This window comes from Choristoneura fumiferana, chromosome 24 (genome assembly GCF_025370935.1).
Source record: "Choristoneura fumiferana chromosome 24, NRCan_CFum_1, whole genome shotgun sequence".
In the NCBI taxonomy this organism is placed as follows: domain Eukaryota; kingdom Metazoa; phylum Arthropoda; class Insecta; order Lepidoptera; family Tortricidae; genus Choristoneura; species Choristoneura fumiferana.
In genome coordinates, this window is record NC_133495.1 from 13,597,430 (window position 1) to 13,624,715 (window position 27,286).

The following is a 27,286-nucleotide window of genomic DNA, read 5'->3' on the forward strand; positions in this document are numbered from 1 at the left end:
ATGAGTTTTACGAAATTCGTGTTCAAAATTACATTTTAAATTTAGTGGAGGGCAACTTGCGCAAACTTGCGAAGCAATTCAATGGGCTCTTGCAATCGTCACATAATTTACACTAGAGTCATTAGGGGTAACCGTACGCAGTAGGTATGTATGTGCGCACCCTTTTTATCTACAAAGGGCAGAGGAATAAGTTGTGATATGCTTAGGGAACTGAAAGGTGTTATAACAAGAACCTAATTTATCTACGAGATTGCGATATCGGATCGTTCATTTATTTTTCAATAAAAAAAATGAATTCGGCGTTTAAACTATAACTTTTGTCATCTTGATTTTTTTCTCATTAACCATTTTTTTAGTGTCAAAGTTCTATGTATTATTACTTAATTTAATTATTGTTTCAATAAATACTTTATTATATGCAATGAATTCTTTTGTCTTTATTCCTTACTGTTTAATTTTGACGTGGGTTTAAATCCTTAAGTGCGCACACTTGACCCGAACGACTCTATGTTTCGTTTTGTATCTAACTCGTTACCTCCACACGTTCCTGAGAAAAACAATTTTGTATAAAAACTTTTCGTCTAATAGCATAAATCATAATAATTATCGTCTCGACCTACGGCTGATTTGATAATGATATACTTCAGACTTGTCTCAGATTTAACAGCAAACTTACTCAATACCAAAATAAAACGATATACAAATATTACATCTGTAATTTTTTAACAATAATTATGTATCAAGTGTTTTATTTAGGCATTTAGGTATACTAGAATTTTGGTTGTTAACAGAAAAAAAGGTAAGAAGATTTCATCATCATCCTCATATCGGCCGTAGGACGTCCACTGTTGGACATAGGCCGCCTCCAGTTGCCTTCAACCAGATCATTCGTACAAGATGACAAATGACAACCCTGGCGAATACTTTAAATCACTGTCCTAAAAGTAAAAGAACGGCATAAAGAAATTAGACCTAATTTGAGCCATTGTCTTCGCGCTCAAAACTCAATTCAAAATAGTTTTTCCTGTTACTACATACAAAACAAATAGCATACCTACTTAAATATAGAGAGACAACTGACAAGACAGAGAGATAATCTTTGCTCTTTCAGGCAATAACAATATCCTCCTTGTTCTCAATAAGATATAGAAAAGAATACCGCTGATATTGTCAACTTGAATGCCAGTTATTATTTTTAAAGCAATTGTTGCTGATTTTCTTTTCTATTTTAACAGGGCTACGAAAAAAATGCAAATAATCAGTCTTAAATAAATACAGAAGTACTTAATAAATATAGGTGCCTAAGCAAGTTATTTAAAGATTTATCCTTAAATTATTGTCTTCGATATCTGAATAACTACAACTGCTTCATTAATCACTATCTTAATATGGCATAAGTTTAACTGACAAAAAATACTTTCAAAAATCTGAAAAGCATACAAGAAACACATTTAAAACACCACAAATTTTAACCGTACCTCTTTTTTCGAGCTTTTTGATCCGATTTTCATTTGACAGAAGTAAATTTCTAATATAAACCGTTTAAAAGTATTTGTTTTAAATAAAACGCGTATGTATGAGGCCAAAAGAACGTAATTTTTTGAGTAGGTAGTGTTATTTCTGTTGCATTCGTTTTTATACAAAAGTCTAGTTTGTGCCACACAGCGACGCCAAATGAGTTTTACTCAAATAGGACTTTTGTATGAAACCAAATTTACGCGACCGAAAATACGCGACTCACAACTCATGAAAATAATTACGTTCCTTTAGCCTCACCCTTAACCAGAACCCTTAAAAGAACTACTTTTCTGTCATGGCACCCAGAATATTTAATAAATAACCGGCACTTCATAACATTTACTCAGTTGTTACAAAGAAACAACAACAACAAACAAATTGTCACTAAACTAAACTGTCCCAACTCAACATGTCAGCTCGTAGCCGTTGGAACCAATACCTATACAATAGTAGATTGTACAACAAGAGCATACAACGGGCCAAGACGTTCATATAGCCACCCGAGCTGGTATGGCGAGGGTGGATAGACACGTCGAGGGGAAAATGGGTTTAATGCTCGAGTTTTACACTCTGCTTTTCACTTCGATTGCGAGGAAATGAAATAGCAACAGTGGAAACAATTGTTCACCTACTATGTACATTTTATTTTTGATGAATTACTATTTAATTATATTTTTTTTAGTTTTATTGGTTTATTTTGATTGATTTGATTGATTTTTACTTTTATACAAATTAAAAATTATGAAAAAAATATATATAAACTTCTTTGTTTGTGGCTGTTGACACCTGATTGCCTTGGTCTTAGACGAAGATTTTATTTTATGCACTAGAGCATTTAAAGTCATTTTATGTCGCCTAGATCCAGCATAAACACGAACTTTACGAGCATGAGAAGTGAAAAATACTTTTTTCATGGCCACTGGTATTTGGAGCTATAATAAAACCTAAAAATAAACTATTTTAAGCGTTAAAAAAATACTGTTTACTTTTCTAAAGTAGGTACTGTTCGTTTTATTTCTCTGACCTTATACTTTAGTTTTACGTATAAAAAGTTGGGTAAACCACTGGAGGCGTAGTTAAGCCGGCTTCACTTGGCCGTTTGCAGAATTCTGTCTTTTCTTTCAAATTGGTCTGAACTTCAGGTGAAATAAAAATAATTCGGTCAAACAATAGTCATAGTAAGTAAACCATAAAAATACTAGTCGGCGTTTCCTGAAATACACTTTTGAATGCCAAATCGTGTGCGCTATTTCAAATTGCGTAGGTAAATACCTTCTTACACTACGATTTGTAAATTAGCTTATTTCTATTTACAAATACTTAACTTTTTAAAACAAAAATATATCACTAGAAAACATCTTAAACATCCCACAGCCTTCAGAACTACTTTGTCCTATCTCTTCAATTGTAGGCCATATTCTAACCACCTCGTCTGGAGTGAGGTTGTGTATGGAGGCTAGACTCCAATATGGGCATGCGAGGGACACCCATGGTTTATATGGGCTCAGTCTTCTGTCGTGCGTGAGGTTCAGACCAAGGGTCTTTCTGGCTATGAGGTACGTGAAGTATACGTCTTCCATGTTGATAAGAGGTACTTTTAAAGCTGCTGTCATGATGTCCTGGAGGTGTTTGCCTGAAATGAAGTTTTGAGATTTAATGTCTTGTCTTAAAATATTGTAGAAGACAATTTTTGATTAATATTATATGCAATAGTTGTATTAGAGGGGTGAAAAAGGCGAGTGGCGTGGGTTACGATGTGAGCGTAGCGAATATCTTAAAAAGAAGACGCCACGAGCTTTTTTTGACTTAGGTATTTATATCAAAGCTTGAGCTATATATTCACGACTCGCACGCTAGTTCTTAAAGAAACAACTCGAGTCGTTCAGTCGAGACAATATAACGAAAGCGGTTTTAGCGTGCCGTCCTTAAATAAATAAATAAATAGCACGAGACACTTGACACCATTGAACTAGTCCAAATGAAAATGAAAATGAAAATGAAAATGAAAATGAAAATCTTTATTTAAATCAAGTTCATTCAAAGTAAGTTGAGCTTGTGTTAAGAGTAACAGACAACGGCAGGCAGGCAGGCGGGAGGGTAGGCAGGCAGAGGTAGTAATAGGCAACGGATAGATAACTGTGTTACAAATAAAGTTGTGTTAAATACTTGTGATGTCTAGATTTAATAATAATGTAAATCTGTTTAAAAAATAATATATACCTCGTTGAGTTTCTTGCCGGATTCTTCTCAACAGAGGCCGAACAGGTGGTAGATTCTTTTTGACATTCATAAGTGCTTGTTATAGCCTAAATTGAATAAAGATATTTTGGCTTTGACTTTGATATATTTAAAAATATAGATACATACTTAAATACATAGTACCTGGGCGACCGAGCTCCGCTCGGGCTAAAACTCGGTAACCAACGTTTTACCAGATATAAGACCAAGATAGGTTAATTTTTCATCCCCGAAAACCCAATTTCATCAAAACCGTTGGAGCCGTTTCCAATATTCTAATTATATATGTATTTATATACATACAAGAATTGCTCGTTTAAAGGTATTAGATAGATAGATTAAACGCCCAAGGACTCGAGAGCAAACATTGATATTTTTATCTGCCCCCTCCGGGGATCGACCTCAGGCTTCGTTTCAGGTTTTCTAACCACTGGGCTATTCAGCTATCCTACTTTAGATTATTGCTTGAGAAAGAGACGGTGCGATAAAAACCACTCGCGTTTTTAATCCAAGTGCGTGCTGACAAAGTGAGCTTAAGCCTAACTCAGTATTTTTTTTTACTTCGTACCTTTAATGATATACCCCGTCCCAGACAAGTATTCTGGGATGACGTCTTCGGGGAACAGCCACCGAGGGAGGTACCATTTCGTGTACTCGTCTCTGTGAGGCGCGTTGTTCTCTTTCTTATACCCTAGAATTTGGGAGGATAAGTTTTGTTAAAAAAAAGTACAAGCTTTTGAATTACTTTGCTCACCTGTGGCCTTATGATAGCTATGTCTTTGCACTGTAAGAACACATACAATTCCAACTATCGACAGCACACTACACTGCGAGTTTCAAACTCAATAACTAGAGTTCATCTTCAGAGCTATGAGAGAAAAGAGAGAAAGAGAGAGAGAGAGAGAGAAAGTTGCTCTTCAGAACTACGTATAATTGCCAAATTTCGTGTAACTACCACAATAAAAAGTGATTGATAATCAAGTTCAAAGTATACTCGTAGATACACAGTTACAGGTGAAGTTGACATAAGCGTGTTCGAAAAGAACTCCGAGCAAAGCTCGATCGTCCAGTTAGATTACCTAGTAATGCAGCCTCTTTGTTGTCATCAAGAACTGTTCTCAGGGTCCAAGGGTTGACCAGGACATCATCGTCAGTCTTGAACACATAGTGCGCGAGAGGACACCTCTTGAGGGTCCACTGCATCATCAACGCCACCTTCAGCGTCAGATTCTGGTAGTGATCTTGGTATTCATGGACTACCAGGTCGCTGTGCTGCTTGGCTTCGATATAGGTGTCTACCTGGAAGGAATTAGAATAAGTTTTTGTTAAAATACAAGCTTTTTGCTGACTGTACTTGCATTGTCATCTAAACTACATTTCCGTACCAAATTTCAAGTCGATGCCGTAAGTAAACTATTGAGGAGTTCCCTCTTGCGGAGACGATCTCAGCTGGACCACCAGGATGTCACTACCAGATTATTATAATGTCACCAGATTTACATAAAGTATGCCCAATTTCAAGTCGACTCCAGAGGTCGGGAAATGTGTCAAATGTTGCTTCCAAGATTTGACCCAAACTGACAGGACAACTTATAAATATATTTTTTTTATTCGTCTGGAAGACAAACGAGCATGTGGGTTCCTGGTCGTAAGAGATCACCACCGCCCAAACATCTGCACACAGGGGTATTGCAGATGCGTTGCCAACCTAGAGGCCTAAGATGGAATACCTCAAGTGCCAGTAATTTCACCGGCTGTCTTACTCTCACGCCGAAACACAACAGTGCAGCACTGCTGCTTCACGGCAAGATTAGAGAGCAAGATGGTGGTAGCAATCCGAGCGGACCTTGCACAAGGTCCTACCACCTGCATGAGAATGATATTTGGGTGAAGCCGACGTTTTTGCCACAAGACGTATAATCTAACTGTCCGCCATATTTTTTTTAAACATAATGGTTATACATTAATAATATATTTCAACCATATCATTGTATTCCCTAAGAAATGGTGAACCGCGGCCACAGAAGATGTTTAAATAAATGCATAAACTTGGAAAGTCATAAATTATTTTACTACAAAAATGACCAAATTTCCACAAAAAACGGATGTCCGCTTTTGTAATAGTGCACTTGTGCAATCTGTAAAACCAAATAAAGACATCTCTGGTTCAACGTTATGAAATAATAGTTACGCAGCCGCCTTTAAATATCGTTTCGTGTTTTCTAAGAAGTGTGGATTGTGGAGTTAAACAGTAAGTGGATTTGTATCTGAATAGTGGCGACACCAAAGCCTTATACTATATATATTATTATACCTTGTCCATGGTCGGTCATAATCATAAGGCGGTAGTTAACTTCGTTCGGAGGGAAATGTGTCCCACCTTATACGCGGAGTGCATTTTTTGAGATTCCGACGTAAGTTTTTAATTAATCTCTGTTATTGCATTTGCGCGCTAAAGAGCTTATTTATCGAATTATTAAAGGTTCCTTTTGACTTTATGCCACTTTGCGATACCAGTGGCGCAGAATTTGCGCCCTTTTACTGTGCGCTACCGAATAAAGCACACATAAGTTTTTGATTTTCAGGTCGTTTTCTTTTGCTTCTGACATGGTTTCCATAGCACTGATGATAAAAGAATAACTTTCTTTTTATCTTTGGGTTTTTTACCCGAATGGATCAAATCTTAACGTGCTTTATGTTTATGTATTATTAGCATGAAATTATCACCAAGGTGCCCCCAGCACGGCAGGCAAAAACAACTTCACACCCGGTCACGCCCTTCGAAACGGAGGAGCAGCGCCGAGCAGGAACACTTTTGGCTCAGTACCACTACCATGAGTTTACAGTGACCGTACTCGATAGCAACGGCGTAAATTATTTGTATAGAGAATTGTACAGCGCCTCTACAAATAATTTACGCCGTCGCTATCGAGTACGGTCACTGTAAACTCGTGGTAGTGGTACAGGGTTCGGTGCAGGATGGTCGTACCTACTTGTCCGCGTTAATAATTATTTTGGAATTTATTTTTTGTTAACGATATTATTAATAATAATTGTTGATATAACAGTTTTATTCTGATTTTCCCCAAGAGTATATTGATATATACAATTACAACCTTAAACGAAATACATTACTATACATTTACCTTCCTTCCTTCCTTCCTTATTACATTTACCTTCTGCGCGCTAGTGTAAGCTATTCGTGATTATGAGAGTTAATTTAATAGTACATTACTGTAAAGGCCGGGAAGTATGGGGTTACCGGCCAAGCAGATATATGTAGATAGGATAGGGATGCGAGGCCGGCAACCCCACGTTCCGGCCGAGGCTTGTATAGTGCTTTTCTCAAACATGACATGAAATATAATAAAAAAACAAGAAATCAAGTTGGCGGGACGCCAGTCTGGTCGCCCTGTTGCGTGCGCGCATGTCGCGCTGGCTGCTGGCGCGGCGGCTGCGGGCGATGGTGCTGGCGATGGGCGTGCGCCGTGTCGCAGAGCGCGCGTTGTCACAAAAGACAACGCCATCTATGACCCAGACTTACCAACTGATCATCGTCAGAACCCAGTCCCAGGAAGAAGTAGGTCTGCTGGTGCTTCCCCCACGTACTTCTGATGACGTCACGCTGCTGCCAATGTGAAGGGGCACTGGTCACCATAACCAGGACTGGTACTTCCTTCAGCTCGCAAGTAGATGAGGGTTCTATGAGAAGGTTACTGCAATTATGAGGTTTAGTAATTGATAAGAAAAGTGAGAGTAACGGATAATATAAGTGAAATTTGAGCAAAGTGAAGTGAAAAATTGAGTATGGAGATACTCGCAGCTGGACTTCTGGAATAACCAACCAAACCATCCCAGCCTATATACGTCCCACTGCTGGGCACAGGCCTCCTCTCTGAACAAGAGGGCTTGGGCCATAGTTCCCACGCGGCCCCAGTGTGGATTGGGAACTTCACACGCACCATTGAATTGCTTCGCAGGTTGTGCGAGTTTCCTCACGATGTTTTCCTTCACCGCAAAGCTCGTTTCAAAATGTAGCCGTGTGAGCCGGGGTTTGAACCCACGACCCTCTGCTTGCGAGGCGATAGGTGAAACCACTAGAGCACCACGGCAGGGCATTTTCCTGGTTCAAAAAATCTTTTGTTCGAGGGCGGTAGGTATAAGCGCTCGCGTTCTCATGATGTAAGATGAAGCGACGTGTCGGGTTACCTTGACGGAGTTCAGCTATCATTCGTGGCAGACAAAACGAAGTACCAATCAGCAGTAACTGTTCTACGTAGCCCGAAACATAAACTCGATTTAAGACGTGAGTTATCCGGTACAAAATCATTTAATAACCCACATGTTATCGAAGTAGTGCTGCAGACTCCGGTTGAAACGGAACTGCTCCAAGTTCTGGTCTGGTGGTGGCGGTGGCAGCAGCGCCTGACTGACTAGGTGGCTGCACCGCCAGGATGCATACAGAGCCGCCAGGGTCACCAGGATGCAAGGGAGGCCTTTACGACTAGCTGGAAGGAATAAAGATTTTTTTTACATCAGACTGACGGTGATTGACTCTATCTCACCTGATGATAAATATCTAAGGCGTATTATAAAGTTAATGATTATATCATGGACAGGGATATTTGGAAATAATTGTCCTACTCCTCCTCCTCCTGTCCTGTGTACTGAGTCTAACAACTGGTAGCATGGTGTACGGTTGTGTCACTCTGAAGATGAGCTCTGGTTGAGTTCGAAACGCGTCAGTGTAGTGTGGTGGTGGTGATAGATGGGTTTGTGTGATTTGTGTGTGTTATTACAGTGTGGAGGTGGAGGAACTGCATGAACACGCATATTTTGCATAAGCTTAGCTATCGTAAGGTCGCGGGTGAGCAAGGAAATTCTTTTAGTTCATTGAAAATTAGACTTTTACTAACTAATACCGATTTATTACCTGACAAGCAATAACTGCCCATTTCATTTTTCTACTCAATATTTTATTTGATTTGATTGCCCGTTTAAAAAATTCTTACGTATCATTTCTATTTAGTTTATGAGCAGTAATTTTACTGTTGAACTTATAAATGAACATGCATTTTGTAATTTTTAACTTAGCAATTCTACAATGTACAACTGCCGCTTTAAAGCAGTACCATAAACTATTCTAACTCTTCTGACTAACTTCTAACTTCTGATTGTAGTACTTCTACTGTAATTAATGTAATATTTGCATGCTACTATTTAATATGTCAACTATTAAATACATATAGCAGAATAAGTTTTCTGATTGATCTGTATCATCCTTTGTAATCTAATTATTCTAAGCAAATAAAAAAATATTATTATTATTATAATTAAGTTCTTCTCCGGGACTCAAACTATCTGTAGGTAAGGTACCAAATTACATCTAAATCGATTCAACAGTTTAGACGTGCAAAGGTAACAAACAGAGTCCCACTAGTATTAGAAAGAAAAAGTTTAATCGACAAACTTGTAGGTAGCATACATCAGGTACTTATAATTAATGTTTAATTAAGGTCAACTTAAAGCTAGCCGAAAGGGCTGGCAGCTCAGCAATGCTGAGGTACGGAACCACAGCGCTGATTTTCAGCTGCAGCCAAATAGGGAAAAAAATGAAATATGTTATACATATATGTTGTACATTATGGCCGTCTGACGGAGATTCTGCAAAGGGATAAGTTAGCCTTTGTACATGTTATGTATCTCATTATTTGACAGTGGAATTATTTCTACTTCTTTATATAGGTATTTCACTTATTTCTAAATGTTTACATGATACATGGTGATACTATACAATTACAATATCGCCAATTAACTGACGCTTTAGCATATGATCCTTTAATTTTAGCTTAAAACTAGCAAAAGAGAGCGTATTACAAATGCGTAAGTTTGTAAGTCTGTTTGTTTGTTTGTTACCTCATCACGTCTAAACCGCTGAACCAATTTAGGTGAAATTCAGTTTACAAATAGTGACAAAACCGTCTGGTGTACGGCAAAAATGCAGTTTGTAGGTCACCTTAGTTTCATAAAAAGACTGAGAAAGTACATTTTCAAAAGTAAATTTCTATATTTAATACAATATTTTTTCGCTGACTGTACTTGCATTGTTAAAGCAAGAAAGAAAGTAAAGTGTCTAGAAAATTTGACAAACAAATATTCGGGTCTTTTATTTTATTTAATAGGTATATACAGACCCACAATATACTATTGCTTAGTTTGGGACTAGGTCAATTGGTGTCAAGTGTCCCATGATAATTTATTTTTATTTATTTTTTGTATATAAAAAGTTCAGAGCCACTCAGAGCTGGTTTTAGTTTTTAAGAATGTTTTCCGAATTTACGTCACTTATCCCGTCATCGAAAGGATTAGTTGAACAGAACGGAAAACCAACGAAGAAGTTTTTACCATGGTCAAAGAAAAAATAATGTTACTGGAGACCATAAATTTCCGAAGGGGAAATATGATAGGACACTTGATACGACACGACAATTTCTTTCTTAACCTGCTGGAAGGCAAAATAGAAGGAAAACGAGGTAGAGGAAGACCAAGATTGACATATTTTAACCAGGTGAAGGAAAGGGTGGGTGTCGTGTCGTATCAGTTAACAGCTGGCCAAAGGCCGTGCGGAGTGGCGATTACTCCACCGCCAAGAGCCTCTTTAAGAAGAGAGAGAGAAGATACCGTCATTAAGTAAAACAATGATCCTATCCAACCAATTTTCTAACTTACCGCAAAACTTGAATAACCTCCTCCGCATCATGCTGCTTTTACAAAAACAATTGACAACCACCACAAAAAACAATCTCAACATTTTACATTAACACACCCAGCGCGCATTTTCAGAAAAGAAAGTGTCTATTTTTGCATCGTAACGAGTGCCAAATTTCCTCGTCAACTGCACTGCTTGATTCACCGAAGATTTCAAAATAAAATATTGTAAGTACCTACTTAATTGTTACTTTTTTTTTCAGTTTAATTTGTATAACAGGAAGACGTGCGAGCGGGCGAGACCGTCTGATATCGCATGTACACTAACACCGCGGTGGATTTACCTAGTTATCGCGGTTTGATAACTCCAAATACTTAATGGATAAATATCCGGATTGACCCGTGAATGACTAAAATAACATAACTTCCCTGTGTACTTGCTTTAAGCTGTAGTTTTTTTTTATAAAGCGCTTAATAAAGTGCTTTATTACATTACAATCTAGCCTATCTAGGATAATAAGCAATTTATCTTTAACTTAAACTATCTAATTAGAATTTAATCTATGAAAGTCCATTGGCAGTTCTTAGTTTCTTAAGGGGAAGACATATGTTCATGTGTTCTGTAGTGGTACAGTATTGTTAAGATCGCTATATGGAGAGTAGAGGATCCTTCGCTGATCTGTTAATTGAATACAAGCATTTTTTAGTAAACGAGCTGTTGCCCGCGGCTTCAGTTTTTTAGGGTTCCGGAGCCAAAATGGCAAAAACGGAACCCTTATAGTTTCGCCATGTCTGTCTGTCTGTCCGTCCGCGGCTTTGCTCAGAGACTATCAATGCTAGAAAGCTGTAATTTTGCACGGATATATAAGTAAACTATGCCGACAAAATGGTATAGTTAAAAATTTATTAAAAGTTTTTTTAGGGTACCTCCCATAGACGTAAAGTGGGAGTGATTTTGTTTTCTCATCCAACCCTATAGTGTGGGGTATCGTTGGATAGGTCTTTTAAAACTATTAGGGGTTTGCTAAGACGACTTTTCGATTCAGTGATGTGTTTGCGAAATATTCAACTTTAAAGTGCACATTTTCATTAAAGTCGGGCGTCCCCCCCCCCGGTGGATGGAAAAATTTTAAAAAATTCAGGATGGTAGTAAATATATCAAACTTTCAAGGAAAACTATAACGGCTAAGTTTGCTTGAGAATTATTAGTAGTTTATGAGTAAATAGCAGCCTAAGGTATAAAATATACCTAAACTTGGAAGATTCCGTATAAAATACGAAATCCTTAGAAAAATATTACTTAATTTTTTCGTAATGGCTACGGAACCCTATTTTGGGCGTGTCGACACGCTCTTGGCCGGTTTTTTAAACTATCAGCGCTTTCGGAAAGACCATCATTCCCAAAAAGAATGCGCCGCAAGAAACTTAAATTGGCAGAAAGTTTTTATTCAAAATAAAATAATCACAAATGAAATACTTAAAAACTACAGTATTAACTGGTATGGAACCCTAAAAAATAGACATTCAGGCAAAGTAACGCCTGATTCAATAAATTAGACATTCAATGACGAACCCAGGAAGTGTAAAAGAAGGAAATCGGAACGTTATCCAAACTATACCCGTGTATAATCGTATAACCAATATTTATCTTTCAGGTCAAATAACCCGACAAATAAAGAATATCGTGTGTCTACATATGACTCAGTGATAACGAGTGATAACCAAATTTAATCGTGTTCCAAGAAGTCTTCGCTGTACGTTGATACCACTACATAGTACCACCATGGTTGAGGTCACGCAAACAAATACTTATCATGTAATGAAAGCGGGATTTTGTCATTCACTCAACCATTCATTCATTCTTCTTTTATGCAGTCAGTTTTTCATGTAGCTGTGTTTCATGTAGCATGGAATTATTATGGTACGTGTGTGTGTGAAATTCCTTATCCGCACCGGACCCGCGTGAGAACTACAGACCGAGATGATGTTTGTCAACAATTTTCTGTAGGTATAACATTAATAATTCAGAAGTTATGAACTTCTAAAATCATAACAATGGTGTGCTCGCTTCGCTTTTAACCGTCGCATGAAATAATTTGAAAAAAAAATATATAGGTAGTGCCACCAGAGTTGAGGTCACGCACACAAGAACATATAATGACAGCGGGAATTTGACATTCACTCATTCATTCTCCTTTTTTATTTCTTTTTTTTTTAATTTATTAAGCACATTTTACAAAAATAACAACTTAAAAATATTTTCGCCAAACTGCTAAGCAGTTTGTTGGCGCAGACAGCACTCTTTAAATACAAACTTAAATCCATATTAAACATTCAAGACCCGAGAACAAACATTCGCATTATTCATACAAATATCTGCCCCGGCCGGGAATCGAACCCGGGACCTTAAAGCTTAGTAGTCAGGTTCTCTAACCACTTGGCCATCCGGTTAGAGCAACTTCAAGCACTGGCTCTTCAAGCTTTACTTAGAGGGAGTATATTTTATTGACGATTAAGAACAACAAAAATAGATAATAAGCATTAAATAAAATAAAAACCGGCCAAGAGCGTGTCGGACACACCCGAAATAGGGTTCCGTAGCCAATACGAAAAAATTAAGTAATATTTTTCTAAGGATTTCGTATTGTGTGCTTCCAGGTGTAGGTATATTTAATTTCTTAGCCGCTATAATTTTTCTTATAAATTTGATATATTTACTACCATTCTGATTTTTTTCAAATTTCTCCACCCAACAGTTTAGATTTTAGAGGGGGGGACATTCAATTTCAATGAAAATTTGCACTTTAAAGTTGAATATTTCGCAAACAGATCACTGAATAGAAAAAATTTCTTAGCAACCCCCCAATGGTTTTAAAATACGTATCCAACGATACCTACCCCATAATATAGGGTTAGTCGAGAAAAAATACACCCCCACTTTACTTCTATGGGAGGTACCCTAAAAAATTTTTTTTTACTTTTTTTTATTGTACCACTTTGTCGGCGTGACTGATATGTATATTCATGTCAATTTACTACTTTCTAGTACTAACGGCGGGTATCTGAGCTAACCCGCGGACAGACAGACGGACAGACATGGCGAAACTATAAGGGTTCGTAGTTGACTACGGAACCCTAAAAACTATCCTAGACTAAAAAAACTTACATAAAATAAAAATAAAACCTAAAACTAAAACAAATTAGGTATTTAGAGAGTACCCCTTAGGCAAGGTCCCGAAGGTGCTGGCAGCGTTTCCTCTTTGAATAGCTAGGCTAATTCTTTGTCCGAGGAAGCTGCCAGCTCTGTCGGTTTACTTATAGTGTCTTTTCCAACCTCGACATTGCTGGAATCATTGATAGTATCGTAGGAGCTTATACTTTTAAGACTTGAATTGATTCAACGTTTTAAACTTTCGTGATTCTCACTCATAGTCAAAATACCACAAACGGGACTTATCACGCTATTATTACACAAAGCGTAACAAAGCGTAACGGCTATGTGATGAATAAATGGCAGCCCAGAAGGAAACGTAGAACCAGATATCCTGATGTAGCTAGACAGCCTGCATATATGCCTTATGTGAAAGGAGTGACGGACAAAGTTGGAGCCGTTTTAGGTAAGTATTCCATCAAGGTGGTGTACACGCCTTTGTCCAAAGTCGCGAGGCATATTAGGACACCCAAGGATGTCGTTCCCTTCCAAACACCGGGTGTTTATAGGGTTGATTGTAGTTGTGGTAGTTCCTATATCGGACAGACGAAAAGAACAATAGCTGAGAGGGTCAAGGAACACATTGCAGCTGTTAAAAATCGCCAGTAAACAAGTCAGCCATAGCCGAGCATTTGTTGGAGTCAGGGCCAAACCACTGGATTGAGCTTCACAGTCCCAAAATTCTGTCAACGGAACGTCATTTTTACTCAAGAGTGGTACGTGAAGCAGTTGAAATAAAAAAGCATAAGAATTTTAACCGGGACGATGGGTATAAGCTTTCATCTTCGTGGAATCCTGTTATTAATAAGTGTCGGCGTCGGGATGAATGTTCGGAGGGACGATCGGACGTTGTTAGTGTTGTGTGTCGGTGTGATAGGGTGACTAATAAAAGTGACCAAGTGCGGGTAGTTCGTGATACGAGTGCCGGTACTATTAGTGATCAAGTGCGGTAGTTCGAAGAACTCGCGCTGCTAGGCAGACTTGACACCCACACTTCAGTCTACTCGTGACCACGGCAACTGTAACGTTGCCGAAACGTCGAGTGTATATTACTTGTGTAATAATAGCGTGATAAGTCCCGTTTGTGGTATTTTGACTTTGAATTGATTCTTCATATAGCTGTGTGTAATCACTAATCATTCATATAACTTCAACTCTTGCGGCACTAGGTATATAACTAGTTTTCAATAAGGGCTATAATTTTTTGTCTTTCTAGATGGCGCCACTGTTGCGTGAGGTTTTTAAGTGTGGCTTTCAAAGTCTGTTATTACGGGCGTGAAAACAAAGTTTAGATATTTAATACACCTTAAACCGTACCATAAAAATATCGAGCAACCACAGTGTTGCGTAGTCCCGTTTTGTTCTGAAAAAAGGGAGGACAAAAGTTTCCGAAAGACAAAACTGTCTTAGACTTTCATTGCTCCGTAACGTATAATTGCCATAATTAATTTCAGGTAATGCAAAATATTCACAAAATTATTCTAATTATAAATAAAACCGCGTAGCTCACCCAAAAACTATGAGATTTGACATTTCGGAGTCCTCACGCTACACCAGCGCCTCTAGCGGCGAATTCATACGCGATAGCCCTCATTCCTATTTCAATCGTTTGCTTTAGTTCAAGAACGGAGCAAACGGAAACTAGGATAAAATTGTTTTGACAGTGTCCAAGTTATTTTGTAAATCATTAACTATGCACGTACAATGTTATGACACAGGGCAGCCGGTGAGGCACGGTACACTGTGTTAGTTTACCCTAGCTAGTGCTTGTGTACACAAACTTTGCCCTGTGGAATAATATTATGCGACATTATCATCCTCAGGCACAGGCCTCCTCTTAGAGTGAGAGGGCTTGAGCCGTAGTTCCCATGTGGGCTAGTGCAGGAAACTTCACACACACCATTGAATTGCTTCGCAGGTTTGTGCAGGTTTCCTCACGATGTTATTCTTGACCGTAAAGCTCGTGGTATAGAGAAAGAGGCTATAGGTAAAGAAAAAAGCCTCTTAGCCCCAGCAACAGGTCATCTCCACCGCTGGCAATGGGACAAACAAACAATTTGCCATCTTAGCAGCTGCTCCTCCCATCCTCAGGTGCGGCCGAGGTGCGAAGCGGCAAAAGTACTTACTGACGCACGTGGCATCCCAGAGCAGGCACTTTCCCTTTCGCCAGGGCACTAAAGTCAAACCATCAGGTCTTATGCCATTAAATTACTCACCATTATAATTGTTTGAGTGTTCAATCCTTAATTGACGTCTCTGGTGCGGAAATTAATCACACAACATTCATGATTGTGTGACTTTAACTAGCTACTTAAGTTTAGTCAATTTAACTATATTAACGTACAATTGATCTTTGGCCCTCGACTTTTGACTCACTGTATTCTTTAGTCAATTATTAAGAGAAACGGCATCAAAGTCAAAGTCAAAGTCAAAATATCTTTATTCAATTTAGGCTATAACAAGCACTTATGAATGTCAAGAATAATCTACCACCGGTTCGGAAAAACCTCTGCTGAGAAGAATCCGCAAGAAACTCAACGAGGTATATATATATTTTTTTAAAACAGATTTACAATATTATTAAATGATATGTATACATCACAAGTATTTAACACAACTTTATTTTAACACAGTAGGTTCGCTATTTGAAGGGATCGCTAATGCGGATCGAATTATTTCCAAATATCCCTGTCCATGATATAATCATTAACTTTATAATAGCCTTTGATATTAATGTCTTCTTGACAATAGATCTGAATTTTGTATCCGTTTCATTTGTAATATTTTTTGGAATTTTATTATAAAAACGTATGCAATTTCCCAGAAAAGACTTTTTGGTTTTAGCCAGTCTGTAAGATGGAACTTTATTGGTCAATTGGTATCTTGTGGTATCATTAGAGTTGTATCATCATCATCATCATCATCATCATCATCATCATCATCATCATCAGCCGGAAGACGTCCACTGCTGGACAAAGGCCTCCCCCTTATAACGCCACAATGAACAACTCGCCACTTGCATCCACCGGTTTCCCGACACTCTCACGATGTCATCAGTCCACCTAGTGGGAGGCCTGGCTGGTGGTGGGCTGCTTAGAGTTGTATATTAATTCCAAATATCACTTTGATTGATGGCAGAAAATTGCAGTAATATTTCCTATACAAACAAAACATAGATGCACAGAAAAACGAGAAAAATAGACCAGCGCTGGGAATCGAACCCAAGTCCTGGGCATTCCATGCCACGTGCTATACCGCTACACCACCACCGGACAGGGGTACAGACACGAATTTCTCCTATGCACTGCACCACATATCTCAGCTTGTTTTATTTCTTATTTAGTCACTTAAGCAGCGACACTAGCGACATCTATGCTGTATGGAATTAACCGCTCATTCGGACAAGAGATGTCGTTATTAAGCAATCAAATTAAGATTGATTTTTGGTCATTTTTTATTTTTTTTTATAATTTTATTTCAACTCCAAATTTTTGTTACTTTTACGGTCATCCCGTAAAACCAATATCGAAAATACAAACTAAAACATAAAAAATTTGAAGTTGAAATAAAAAATATAAAAATACAAAAAGACTCCAAAAATCAATCGTAATATTCCCTGTTTTCAATCTTGTTGCATGATATTTTCTTAAAAAAAAACACAAATTTGAAAACCCGCTTTTTCTCAGAAATAGGCCCTAGTTAGATAGATTGTTCGCTCCCGAAGTTGCCACATAGCTTTCGCAGAAATCGGTGAAGCCGTTTCTGAACTCCTCCAAATAAATAAAGATACTATTAAATAAGTATACAAGAGTTGCTGGAATCGTTGAAATACCGGGTGTGGCCTGTAATATGAGCAAATAATTAAATCATAGATCATTCTCCTCAAACTTTTAAAAATAATAAGTAGTTTTTATAATTTTTGTTACACTTTTAAGTTTATTTGAAGAAGCAATGTAAAGCAAAATGATGATGATGTAGCGTGACAGGCGACGTCAGTTACGTTCTAGGATGGCGTACGTTGATAGCAGTATTTAATTTGTATGAAAAAGGAAAAATTCCAAGATTCCATTATTTCCAGCGTTTTCATTACTGAAAACCAGCACTGCACTGCTTTCTTTTTCTTTTTTTTTAGTATGTAAGAGTATGTAATAAGGTTGTCTTATTTTTAATTGTATTTTTTATTCTTTTTGCTGTGCCGAAATTTGGCGAATAAATTTATTGTTTTCTTTTCTTTTTTATTTTTTTATTTTTAAAAGTCGCTGAACTAATGTTGTTCAGTTTGACGAGGACGATCTATGTTTTAATTTTTTGCTCGTATTACAGGCCACACCCGGTATAATTAAGAAGATGCAGTTCGGATCAATCTTTGCGATTGCGAATAAACATTCTTAGCTGCCTCATCATGGTCAGCCGGAAGACGTCCACCGTTGAACATGCGGCCCTTAGAACGTCAGAATGAACGACGACACGCATACGTCACTTGCATCCACCTGATGCCCGCAACTCTCACGATGTCTTCAGTTCATCTAGTAGGATCACATTCATTATCGATCGTTATTGTATTAAAATTACCTACCCTCATTTATGGTAGAGCCACACACATCGCGATAGAAACTATTGCCACATTGCAAACAAAGAAATATCGATCGATAAAGAAACCCTTTGATGTGCGCAAGTTTACCGACAGTGGGGCGAAGTGTCTGCGGCTTCGCACGAAGTGCCGAAGTATTCGCGAATATTCGGCTACACACATCACGATAAAGCGAATGTTCGCGTTATCGCGATGTGTGTAGCTCTAGCAGTAAAAGTGTCTTCGACAATAAGAATACGATGAATTGTGTGTATGAAATCAACAAACAATTCTCGCCTACATACAATTTACATATCTAAAAATAAAAGAGCTTTGCGTGCCCGTTTCTATCAATTGGTAAGTTAGGGTAAACACTACGCGCCTATTTTGGGTAAACACCGAACCCTAAGGTAAATATAATACAAGTAATGCAAGGACTCGTAGGTAATCCATTCTTGAATTATAATTTCTTTAGTAGATCAGGTACGTATATAGCAAATATTTTGCTTGCCCAATATTTTCAAAATAGAACAAGACATACAGAATTTATGAAAGATGTAAGCGGTCTTTGCTTCGGCTTTACCACGGAAATATCTGACGCTAAGCCACTGGTATATAGGTGACGTATATTATGAAAATCTGTAGTCATCATCATCATCAGCTGGAAGATGTCCACTGTTGAACAAAGGCCTCCCCTTTAGAATGCCATAATGAACGACAACTCGCCACTTGCATCCACCAGTTGTCCGCAACTGTCGCGATGTGGCCAGCCCATCTAGTGGGAGTCCTTCCAGTTCGTGATCGCCACTAAAAGGACTTTCTCCCTCAACGGTTATCTGTTCTTCGAGCGAAGTGGCCCGCCCATTCCCACTTTAACTTGCATATTCTTCGAACCATGTTGGTTCTTCGGCGAATTTCCGTATTATAGATTCCATCGTGCAAAGAAACACCAAGCATAGTTCTTTACAATACTTTATCTCAAGAACTCGTCTCAGAGCTACGAGAACCCGAACGCGCTACCCATCTGAATTGGATTCCTCGTGGTATGATCTTAATACGTAGAATAAAAATTTTAATAAAATAAACAAAAGTAATCTAATGAAGTTTTATTTTTAACAAGACAGACCTATGTAACAATCTTTGGCTTTTACTTTATGTAATTACTTTAACAGCGCCATCTATACATCCAAGCAGAAACTAATCAAGCTCCATATTAAATTAAAATATTAGTTAACTTATTGTTTAACTTACTTGAAATTTTATTATTAATTATTAAAATAATAGTAATAAGTAAAATCATAAATCTAATGCTTAAATATTAATTTTCTTTGCGATTGATTTCAGCGCTATCTATCGCTTGGTAGGAGAAGCCAATACAGTGACATCTACCGGAGCTACTTGAAAGTTACTCGTCAGACGGTTGTTTGACCCAAAAACCCCATGGGGCGTAACCGTCGTGCTTGGTAGGGCCTCGATACACCTTTATTTGAACCCGAGCGACGTCATCAGCTAGAAAGAAAAGAAGATTGGTTTAGTCGTACAGAACTATTACTCAGAGAACGTAACGCTATCTATCGGTCATTTTAGACAACGGCTCTTTATCCAACCTAAAATTTTATATTTTTCTCACCTTTTCTGTCACCAGCATTGCTGCTATCATCATCGTCGTCAAATTCTTGAGGTCTGGCAGCTGTGAGGACCACCAGGCACAGCATGATCAGAATCCATAAACGTTTCTGAAATTATCGTGTTTTTTAGTCTTTCTACTTGTCGCTAGAGAGCGCTACTAATTTTGGTTAATATTTAAAAAATGTATTAAATTTTAACATCTTGATTTTTGTAACCAGTGACTTTTTACAGGAAAGTTTAGTGTTTTTTTTATGCATTCTAAGCTACACACATTGGAACCTTATTAAAAAATTAACCATCAATCATTTTTAAAATAATAAACAAAATTTTTGTTGTTTTACTTTCTTGACATACCCTCGATATTAAAAATTGGCTACGTCTGTGACAATTTATTTATAGTTGTGTTACAGACAGGGTTACAATATTTAACAATTACATGTTGATCACATGTAATTTAAAATTATAGAATTATTAGGGCGTGCATTATTACAGTAGACCCATCATTCAGTCAGTCAGGTGCACAATAACTGCACCCCATATTTGCAAAAAATATATAAATCTACAATCAATTGTTATTTCGTTTTAGTGAAAACTCAAACTATATTTATCTATTCATTTTATTATCTTTTACCTAAACTTTTATGTTTTATCTTATCAATTAACCCTTCACATGCTAATACAGATTTGTGCAAAAGTTAAGATATTTTTTTGTTTTAATTAAATTTTAACACTATATTTATTATAATTCATTTATTTTCTATATCTTATGTGGGAACACATGCTAAGGGTTAATTAATGCTTTTAATGGAGGGACTAAAACTAAAATGCAATAAAACGCAAATTTTTAACTTAAAACTATGTTTATTAAAAATATATTTACAACATTCATAAAAATTATGATACACTAAAATTATGGTACATGTACCATACATAGATATTTTAAACAACTTACATACACTCATAATTATTTTACATTGTAAGTAGGTTTTTTCTCAGCCGGTACAGTTGCCATCATAATATTTTGGAGTGGCCAAGGTGATCAAAAATATAAAAGCATGAACTCTAATACCTTGTCAATAGTGTGCATGTTCCAATATTTTGACCACTTCGGCAGCTCCAAAACATCTGATAGCCACTGTACAGTTATTAGCTTAATTTCTGAGTATCAAACAACTATACTTGTGTACTTAGAATTCTTTCCCAGTTATCCACAGTGCAAGCTGGGAAAATATCCTAGTAATTTGGTGTGAGGTGTGCGGACCAAAGAATCTGTGGCACAACTCATTCCATGTGTGGGGGCTGCGACATTACACATCCATCATAGCAGCATATACAGTAGAACTAACTGAATCATGTGCAATCGCCATCAGATATTTCACAGGGGTGAAGGTGGTCAAAATGAGGGGTGAAAGTGGTGCACTCTATTATCAAGGTATTAGAGTTCATGTATTGATATTTTTGATCACCTTGGCCGCTCCGAAATATCTAATAGCGACCATACTATGGTAGAACCTTTATGCTACTAATGTTATGTCAGTTTGTTCAACTATACCGTGTGTGGCACAAGGTATAAAGAAAAAACTTGAGAAATGCCAAGCACAGACTTGACAGCAACATTAACTTGTTTTTATGTAGTCTGCTCCTTTATGCAAGTGGACGGTTTTTAAGTTTTTTACTTCTATAAATAACATATAGTATCCAAAATGTTTAAACAATTACAGATTACACAAATAGTTAAAATAACAGAATCAATTAAGGTTTTTTGTCAGGTGCAATATTGCTAGATGATATTAGTATTGTGTGGTCTGATTGACATTAATTCTGTTATGGTTTGGTTTGATATTGGTTTATAAAACTTCATTTACTTTTATAAACCAATATCAAGCAAGACACAAATGCCTTATCAAGCAGAGCTTGAGCACTATATTAGCGCTAGAAAATCCGATCCCACGATTGTTAGTATGGTGAATCCCGGGATCCTGGGATTCGCCATACTACAAATCCTGGGATTGAATTCACTAATTAGCGCCAACTACACTGTCAGACCATCGTTATTGCAATATATAATTCTCAGACATCAATGTGACAAATTACATAAACAGTTGATGTAACTTGATTTTGACTTGTTATTGTCACATGCTTTGTATGACAGTAAAACAAAATGTACATTTGTAAAATGAGAAATGCAGAGTAACAAGTGAACTCAAGTACAAAGTAAAGTTATGGAAACTGAACATAATTTTGAATCAATTTACTAAATATACGCATAATAAAATATAGTACAGTCAGTCACCAATATACATAATGAAGTGCTGAAGAAAAACACATAAAATATGTTTTCACTGTCTAGTCTAATGACATTACACTTTGGCACTTTCTGACGCCTTGTCAGATTCATTCCCGCTATCGGTAGACACTGTTGGAACAGGACTCTTTCTTTCATCTTCCTCATCTTCACTTAAAGACGAGCAATCTGATAGTTCAGCATCGATCCACAATTTCTTCTTTTTGGCTTTAGATTGTTCATCAGCCATCTTTCTCTTCGTGCCAGTCTCATTAGAGGAGCCAGCGGCTTGCCAACCAGCGTCTAAAGCCGCGCTCACACGTTCTGGTAACTCCTGACGCTCACGTTCGTAAACTGGGTTCAGATTAACCTGAATCTTCGGCTCAGCAATCAAGCGCTCCAATTTCTTCTGCTTACGCTCAATCGCCTCACGTTCTCGATCCTCTTGGCCTTCCAGCCACTTCCTGAGCCTCTTTTCCTCGTTGATATCTCTCAAACGACGGCCCGACAGGTCCCTGCACGCTTCGCGATTGGTAGTTTTCTCGATCTGAGCTCCAATAGCTCGCAACATGGAACCGAACCCACCTTTCCCCCCGACGAGTTTGGTAAAGACTCTGACCACATCGTTACTTGTTTTCCACTCGTAGTTGGTTGGAACTGTCTTGCCGTTAATCGTCACAAATAGATCTTCACTGGGAATGTTATATCTTTGCGAAATCTTGCACTTCAATGTCATTGCGTCGTGAATGTGACTCGTATCAGTAATGACGTGGTTCTCGAAGTAAATTTGGCAAGGCATCTTGGTACACAAACTTTAATGTTGATGAACGTTGCAAAATTCGATTAAATCGTAAAAGTAAAACTGAGTAAAACGTAGTAATAATCTACAAACAATACAATAGTTTACTCCACGACAGAACACGAAGGAATGATTGATTGATTGAATGTAATGTGTGTGACAGAGTGACAGTGTTGCCAGATGCCGGAATACAAAAAGCGGGAGCTGCGCTTTCAAAACGCGGACTTTTAAATGAAAATGCGGATTTGCGGAATACGTTTATAGGTTTTTTTGGCACGTTGAAAAGCCGAAGACAAATCATAGTACAACTAGTGCTTCCGCTGCGCCGCAAGTGTTGGGCTGTTTCGTTCATTCGATGTTTTGAATTTACCACCTTTTTCCACGAGCAAGTGGTAACATGTAAAAGTTGTTCATGTATATTTTAAAAAAGCGGATCCGCGTTAGCTTAACGCGGATAGCGGGGCCAATGTCAAAAACGCGGGGTAACAAGCGGTGTGTCTGGCAACACTGGTGTGTGATTCGTGGTTGTGGAGAATATGAATGACAGACAGCATTGACAACTTGATAGACAACGAACGAAATTGAACGAATGAAATTAATGGAATAGTTTTCTTCAGGGCTGCCAACTGCTGTCTTTTTTTCTGGGATAATATATAAAAACATCCCAAATATATAAATCGACCATCCCGGTTGATCGACACCTCTGAGGACCCAAGAGCTGGTACGTATTTATCCCAGCGGATCGCACTTGCGGTCCAAAGGGGTAATGCGGCCAGCATCATGGGAACTCTGCCACAGGCAGATCTTTTGGACGGGGTTTTCTTTTTATAATTTTTATTGTAACATCTTAGATATATTTAGTTAAGGTTTCTTAGGTAAGTTTTCTTTGTCTTCTTCTTATTAGTATTATTTTATTTAAATCGAAAAAAAAACCTAAATAAAAACGTCCTAATTTTGCGAACCAATAAAAAAGCGCAAACATAATGTTAATTTGAGCAAAAAATGGTACAATGTAAAGAATAAAGTAAAGTAAGGTTAGCAACCCTGTTTTTTTTTTCTCATAGGCAAAGGGAATAAAATTTATGCAATAGTCGTGTTTTTTTATTGTACACTTCCTCTAGGAAAAAAAATACTGTAGTATAAAAAGTCGAAATTCTTTGTTTTATCATATTTCAGTTATCTTTTCAGACTATGTACAAGCCACAATGAAAAACACTGATTTACATAACGTTAGCAGCTAACACCGTTAAAATACCGAAATTCATCCATTTTAGTATTAATAAACGAAAAATCCGAGAAACTGTATATTCAGTATTTTTTTTATTATAAATTTATGGACTTACATAGAACTCTTGGAGTTCATTACCTAAATAAATAAAAAATATGAACTAAGAAAGTACTCACTTCAAACATTGTCGAACGAAATCTCTTCAAAGATGCTTTGCAACGAAAACTTTATCACAACTAAGCATAAACTTGTTCGCAACGTCTTAAATAGATTAAGATTTTTTTTTAAATAACCAAAACACTACTCTCTATTTTCATGCTTCAATGAACACAAAACTGATCAAAGAAAGTGAAAGCATAAAGTAATTGCACAACAAAAGAAAATGAATAGGGAGCGCTTACTTGGAACTTTATTCAAGTCGTAATTTCATACAAAAAAGCCTATTAAGTAATGTTTTATGTATTTTGTAAAACAGAAGAAAGTCCAATTCAAATCAAATAACCTAAAACAACCAATATTAATAACGCGTTATTTTGTAACCATAGCCGTTATTCAACTCAACCTGCTTTACCATTATTTTGTATGTGGAACAATAGATGGCGCTACTGTTTTCATACGTTGATTGAATTGACGGACGCCATTACACACTCCTGTCAAAAGAGCAATTTGATTGGAGCTTTTTCAAATTAACAGGAAGTCGCCTTTTTAACAGAAAATTGGAGACACCTTATTTCGTTGTTCGTGTTATTATGGCTCAAAATATCAATCCGCACTATGCTTCATCGTCTAACCCCGCCAAACAGAACGAGGACACGATAAAATTGAAGGATAACCATGCTGTGAGCAAACGGTAAGTTGTGGAAACAAAGCGCTCGATTTTCTGCTTTCTCCAAGGCTTTAGTCACGGACGAGTCGTTTTTCTGTTGCAGACTGCAGAAGGAGTTGATGGAGCTAATGCGTTGTGCGGACAAAGGCATCTCTGCGTTTCCGGAAAGCGAGAACTTGTTCAAATGGATCGGTACGATTAACGGCCCACTGGAAACGGTGTACGCGGGGCACAAGTACAAGTTGTCCCTGGAGTTCCCTAATTCGTACCCTTACGCACCGCCGGTGGTAAAGTTCGTGACGCCTTGTTTCCACCCTAACGTCGATACGTGCGGGTTAATATGTTTAGATATTCTAAAAGACAAGTGGACGGCGTTGTATGACGTTCGCACCGTGCTTCTATCTATACAGAGCTTGCTGGCCGAGCCTAACACTCAAAGCCCTTTGAACCAACAAGCATCCTTCCTATGGCCCAACCAGCCTGCCTACAAGAAGTACCTAGACGAATTCTATAGTAAACACAGAGACTCATAGTTTAGTTTTGGTTCATGAAGTCATGTTTGTTTTGCGTTGTATTTTGTGTTGTGAATGTCTGCGGGTGCTGAGGCGGAGTTAGAGCTCTTTGTTTAAGTTTTCTTTGCCATTTTTCCTATTTAGTTGCCACAAAAGAGTCCCTGAAATGAGTTAAGTCTTGCTGTGGCAATTTGCATTGTGTTGATGACTGCTACAAACTTAGAACAAGCATTCTACAGTTTTAATTGTAGCTTGACTGGCATTAAAGTGACTTTAAACAGTGAGGCTTGAGTTACATGGTAATTTGGGGTCAGTTCAATCCAACAATTTGTTTTTCTGTTATTCACAACAGACCTCAGTCCGTCAGTCCTTGAAGGTTACACAATTATTCTTTTATCATTCTTAGCGGAATTATGGACTGAGAGTACTGACACCAGAATTATCATGGTATCCAGTGTCTAATACCATCACTTGACTAGATCAAATTGACCAAGTTTCAAATAGAAATGTTATTTATTTTGTGCTACAGCTTAGACCTAGTCTTCTGAAATTGACTCTTTAAACTAGTACACTGACTAATGCTGGTGCCACATGTTTGGCAAGCACAGTCTAATGCAGGATAGGACGGAGTCATATGTTAACCCTTTTCCAGGCATGGTGCATATTGCAACCACATAAATTTACCCAAATATTTAACCTTACTTAACCTTTTAACTGCCACAGTCTGCCACAACCGACGAAAAAAATATTCTGAAAATCATTCCATATGCGCCACGAAATGCCGACATGTTAACTGCAGATGAGGCCAAAGGTGTATCTCACCGGTTCAGTAATATCAGTCTAGTCTTGAAGAGCCCTAGATTGTATTTATCTGGAAATGCAGACGACAGGAGCAAATTCCATTCCTTCAAAATCATTTGAATTGTTTAAAAAAATAATCCCTCATAGGTAAACAACATAGAACTATGATTTATTTTGTCATAGCACATCTAAACTCGCAGGGCCCGGAAAAGGGTTAAAGTTCATAAGGCAAAGGTTCATATGATTGTACCCTGCATATATTTGTCGGTGCTTACTAATCTTGTGAATCTGGTGTAAAGTTAACTTGTAAGTAAATTATAAAGGTTTCTGTTACTTTATTTTAGTTTCTGGAAGATTCTCTGGCTCGTCTTTTCACTTTGAAGTTTGATTCTAAAATGAATGAATAATTGTATATTGAAAGATCATTGAAAAATATAATTCTTTAGTGCAATTTATTGTTTGCTTTTTCTTCTACCCTGTTTTGATAAATTATACCCACCATTATTCATCAGAAAAAAAATGTTACTTAATGTATGTGTGTATAATACAAAAAAAGAATTACTCGCAGTACCTAATTCCTTTCTCTTCATACTAATAAAATAATTCTCCGTTTTTGTACTGCCAAAGGAACCAATAAATAATCAAAAACAATGACAAATTTTTTGAAGCAGTGAAGATAGACCCGTCTAAGGTATTATACATACATTGATCTGCAATTAGTTTTATTCACTCCTACCCTCATTACATGGTGCAAATAGAAACCAATTCAGCCCATTAATCTGGTCCTGTACTATACTTCGTGTTTTTTAGCATTAGAAAGAAGGTAAGTGATCTTGACGTGTGTTTTTATTGAAAAACACTTGATAAGTAAGTCACGGCAAATATATAACAATTAGCAAAGACATTCATTATGATCTTTTACATTCTTTTGGTATCATAAGTTATATTAGTAGCCCTTCTTG

At 37.4% G+C, this 27,286-nt stretch overlaps 4 protein-coding genes across 4 annotated transcripts in view; 1 reads left to right on the plus strand and 3 right to left on the minus strand.

The window, feature by feature from the left end:
• Positions 1-1,118: 1,118 nt before the first annotated feature.
• Positions 1,119-10,850, minus strand: LOC141441727 (beta-1,3-galactosyltransferase 5-like). Its single transcript, XM_074106559.1, has 6 exons — positions 10,486-10,850; positions 8,099-8,264; positions 7,301-7,472; positions 4,836-5,055; positions 4,325-4,447; positions 1,119-3,151 (listed from the first exon to the last, which is right to left on the minus strand). The coding sequence occupies exons 1-6, from the start codon at positions 10,565-10,567 to the stop codon at positions 2,847-2,849; spliced, it is 1,068 nt and encodes a 355-aa protein (XP_073962660.1). The 5' UTR covers positions 10,568-10,850; the 3' UTR covers positions 1,119-2,846.
• Positions 10,851-12,802: 1,952 nt separating this feature from the next.
• Positions 12,803-27,286, minus strand: part of LOC141441725 (XK-related protein 6) — a 55,263-nt gene continuing 40,779 nt past the window's right edge. The window contains exon 6 of the transcript XR_012452840.1: positions 12,803-12,869. The gene's annotated coding sequence lies outside the window, so the exon portion shown is untranslated. The remainder of the gene's footprint in view (positions 12,870-27,286) is intronic.
• LOC141441410 (splicing regulator SDE2) lies at positions 20,716-23,110 on the minus strand. The gene has a single exon (XM_074106130.1). The coding sequence runs from the start codon at positions 22,955-22,957 to the stop codon at positions 22,235-22,237; it is 723 nt and encodes a 240-aa protein (XP_073962231.1). The 5' UTR covers positions 22,958-23,110; the 3' UTR covers positions 20,716-22,234.
• On the plus strand, positions 24,797-26,779 carry vih (ubiquitin conjugating enzyme vih). The gene is made up of 2 exons (XM_074106565.1): positions 24,797-25,035; positions 25,115-26,779. Exons 1-2 carry the CDS (start codon positions 24,935-24,937, stop codon positions 25,542-25,544), a joined length of 531 nt encoding a protein of 176 aa, XP_073962666.1. The 5' UTR covers positions 24,797-24,934; the 3' UTR covers positions 25,545-26,779.

Coding starts and splice junctions, on each gene's coding strand:
- LOC141441727 (XM_074106559.1), bottom strand. CDS start 10,567: ATGTTGAGATTGTTTTTTGTGGTGGTTGTCAATTGTTTTTGTAAAAGC. Junction 8,265..10,485: donor GAGGTTATTCAAGTTTTGCG/GTAAGTTAGAAA, acceptor TATTCCTTCCAG/CTAGTCGTAAAGGCCTCCCT. Junction 3,152..4,324: donor GACGGGGTATATCATTAAAG/GTACGAAGTAAA, acceptor ACTTCATTTCAG/GCAAACACCTCCAGGACATC.
- LOC141441410 (XM_074106130.1), bottom strand. CDS start 22,957: ATGCCTTGCCAAATTTACTTCGAGAACCACGTCATTACTGATACGAGT.
- vih (XM_074106565.1), top strand. CDS start 24,935: ATGGCTCAAAATATCAATCCGCACTATGCTTCATCGTCTAACCCCGCC. Junction 25,036..25,114: donor AACCATGCTGTGAGCAAACG/GTAAGTTGTGGA, acceptor TTTCTGTTGCAG/ACTGCAGAAGGAGTTGATGG.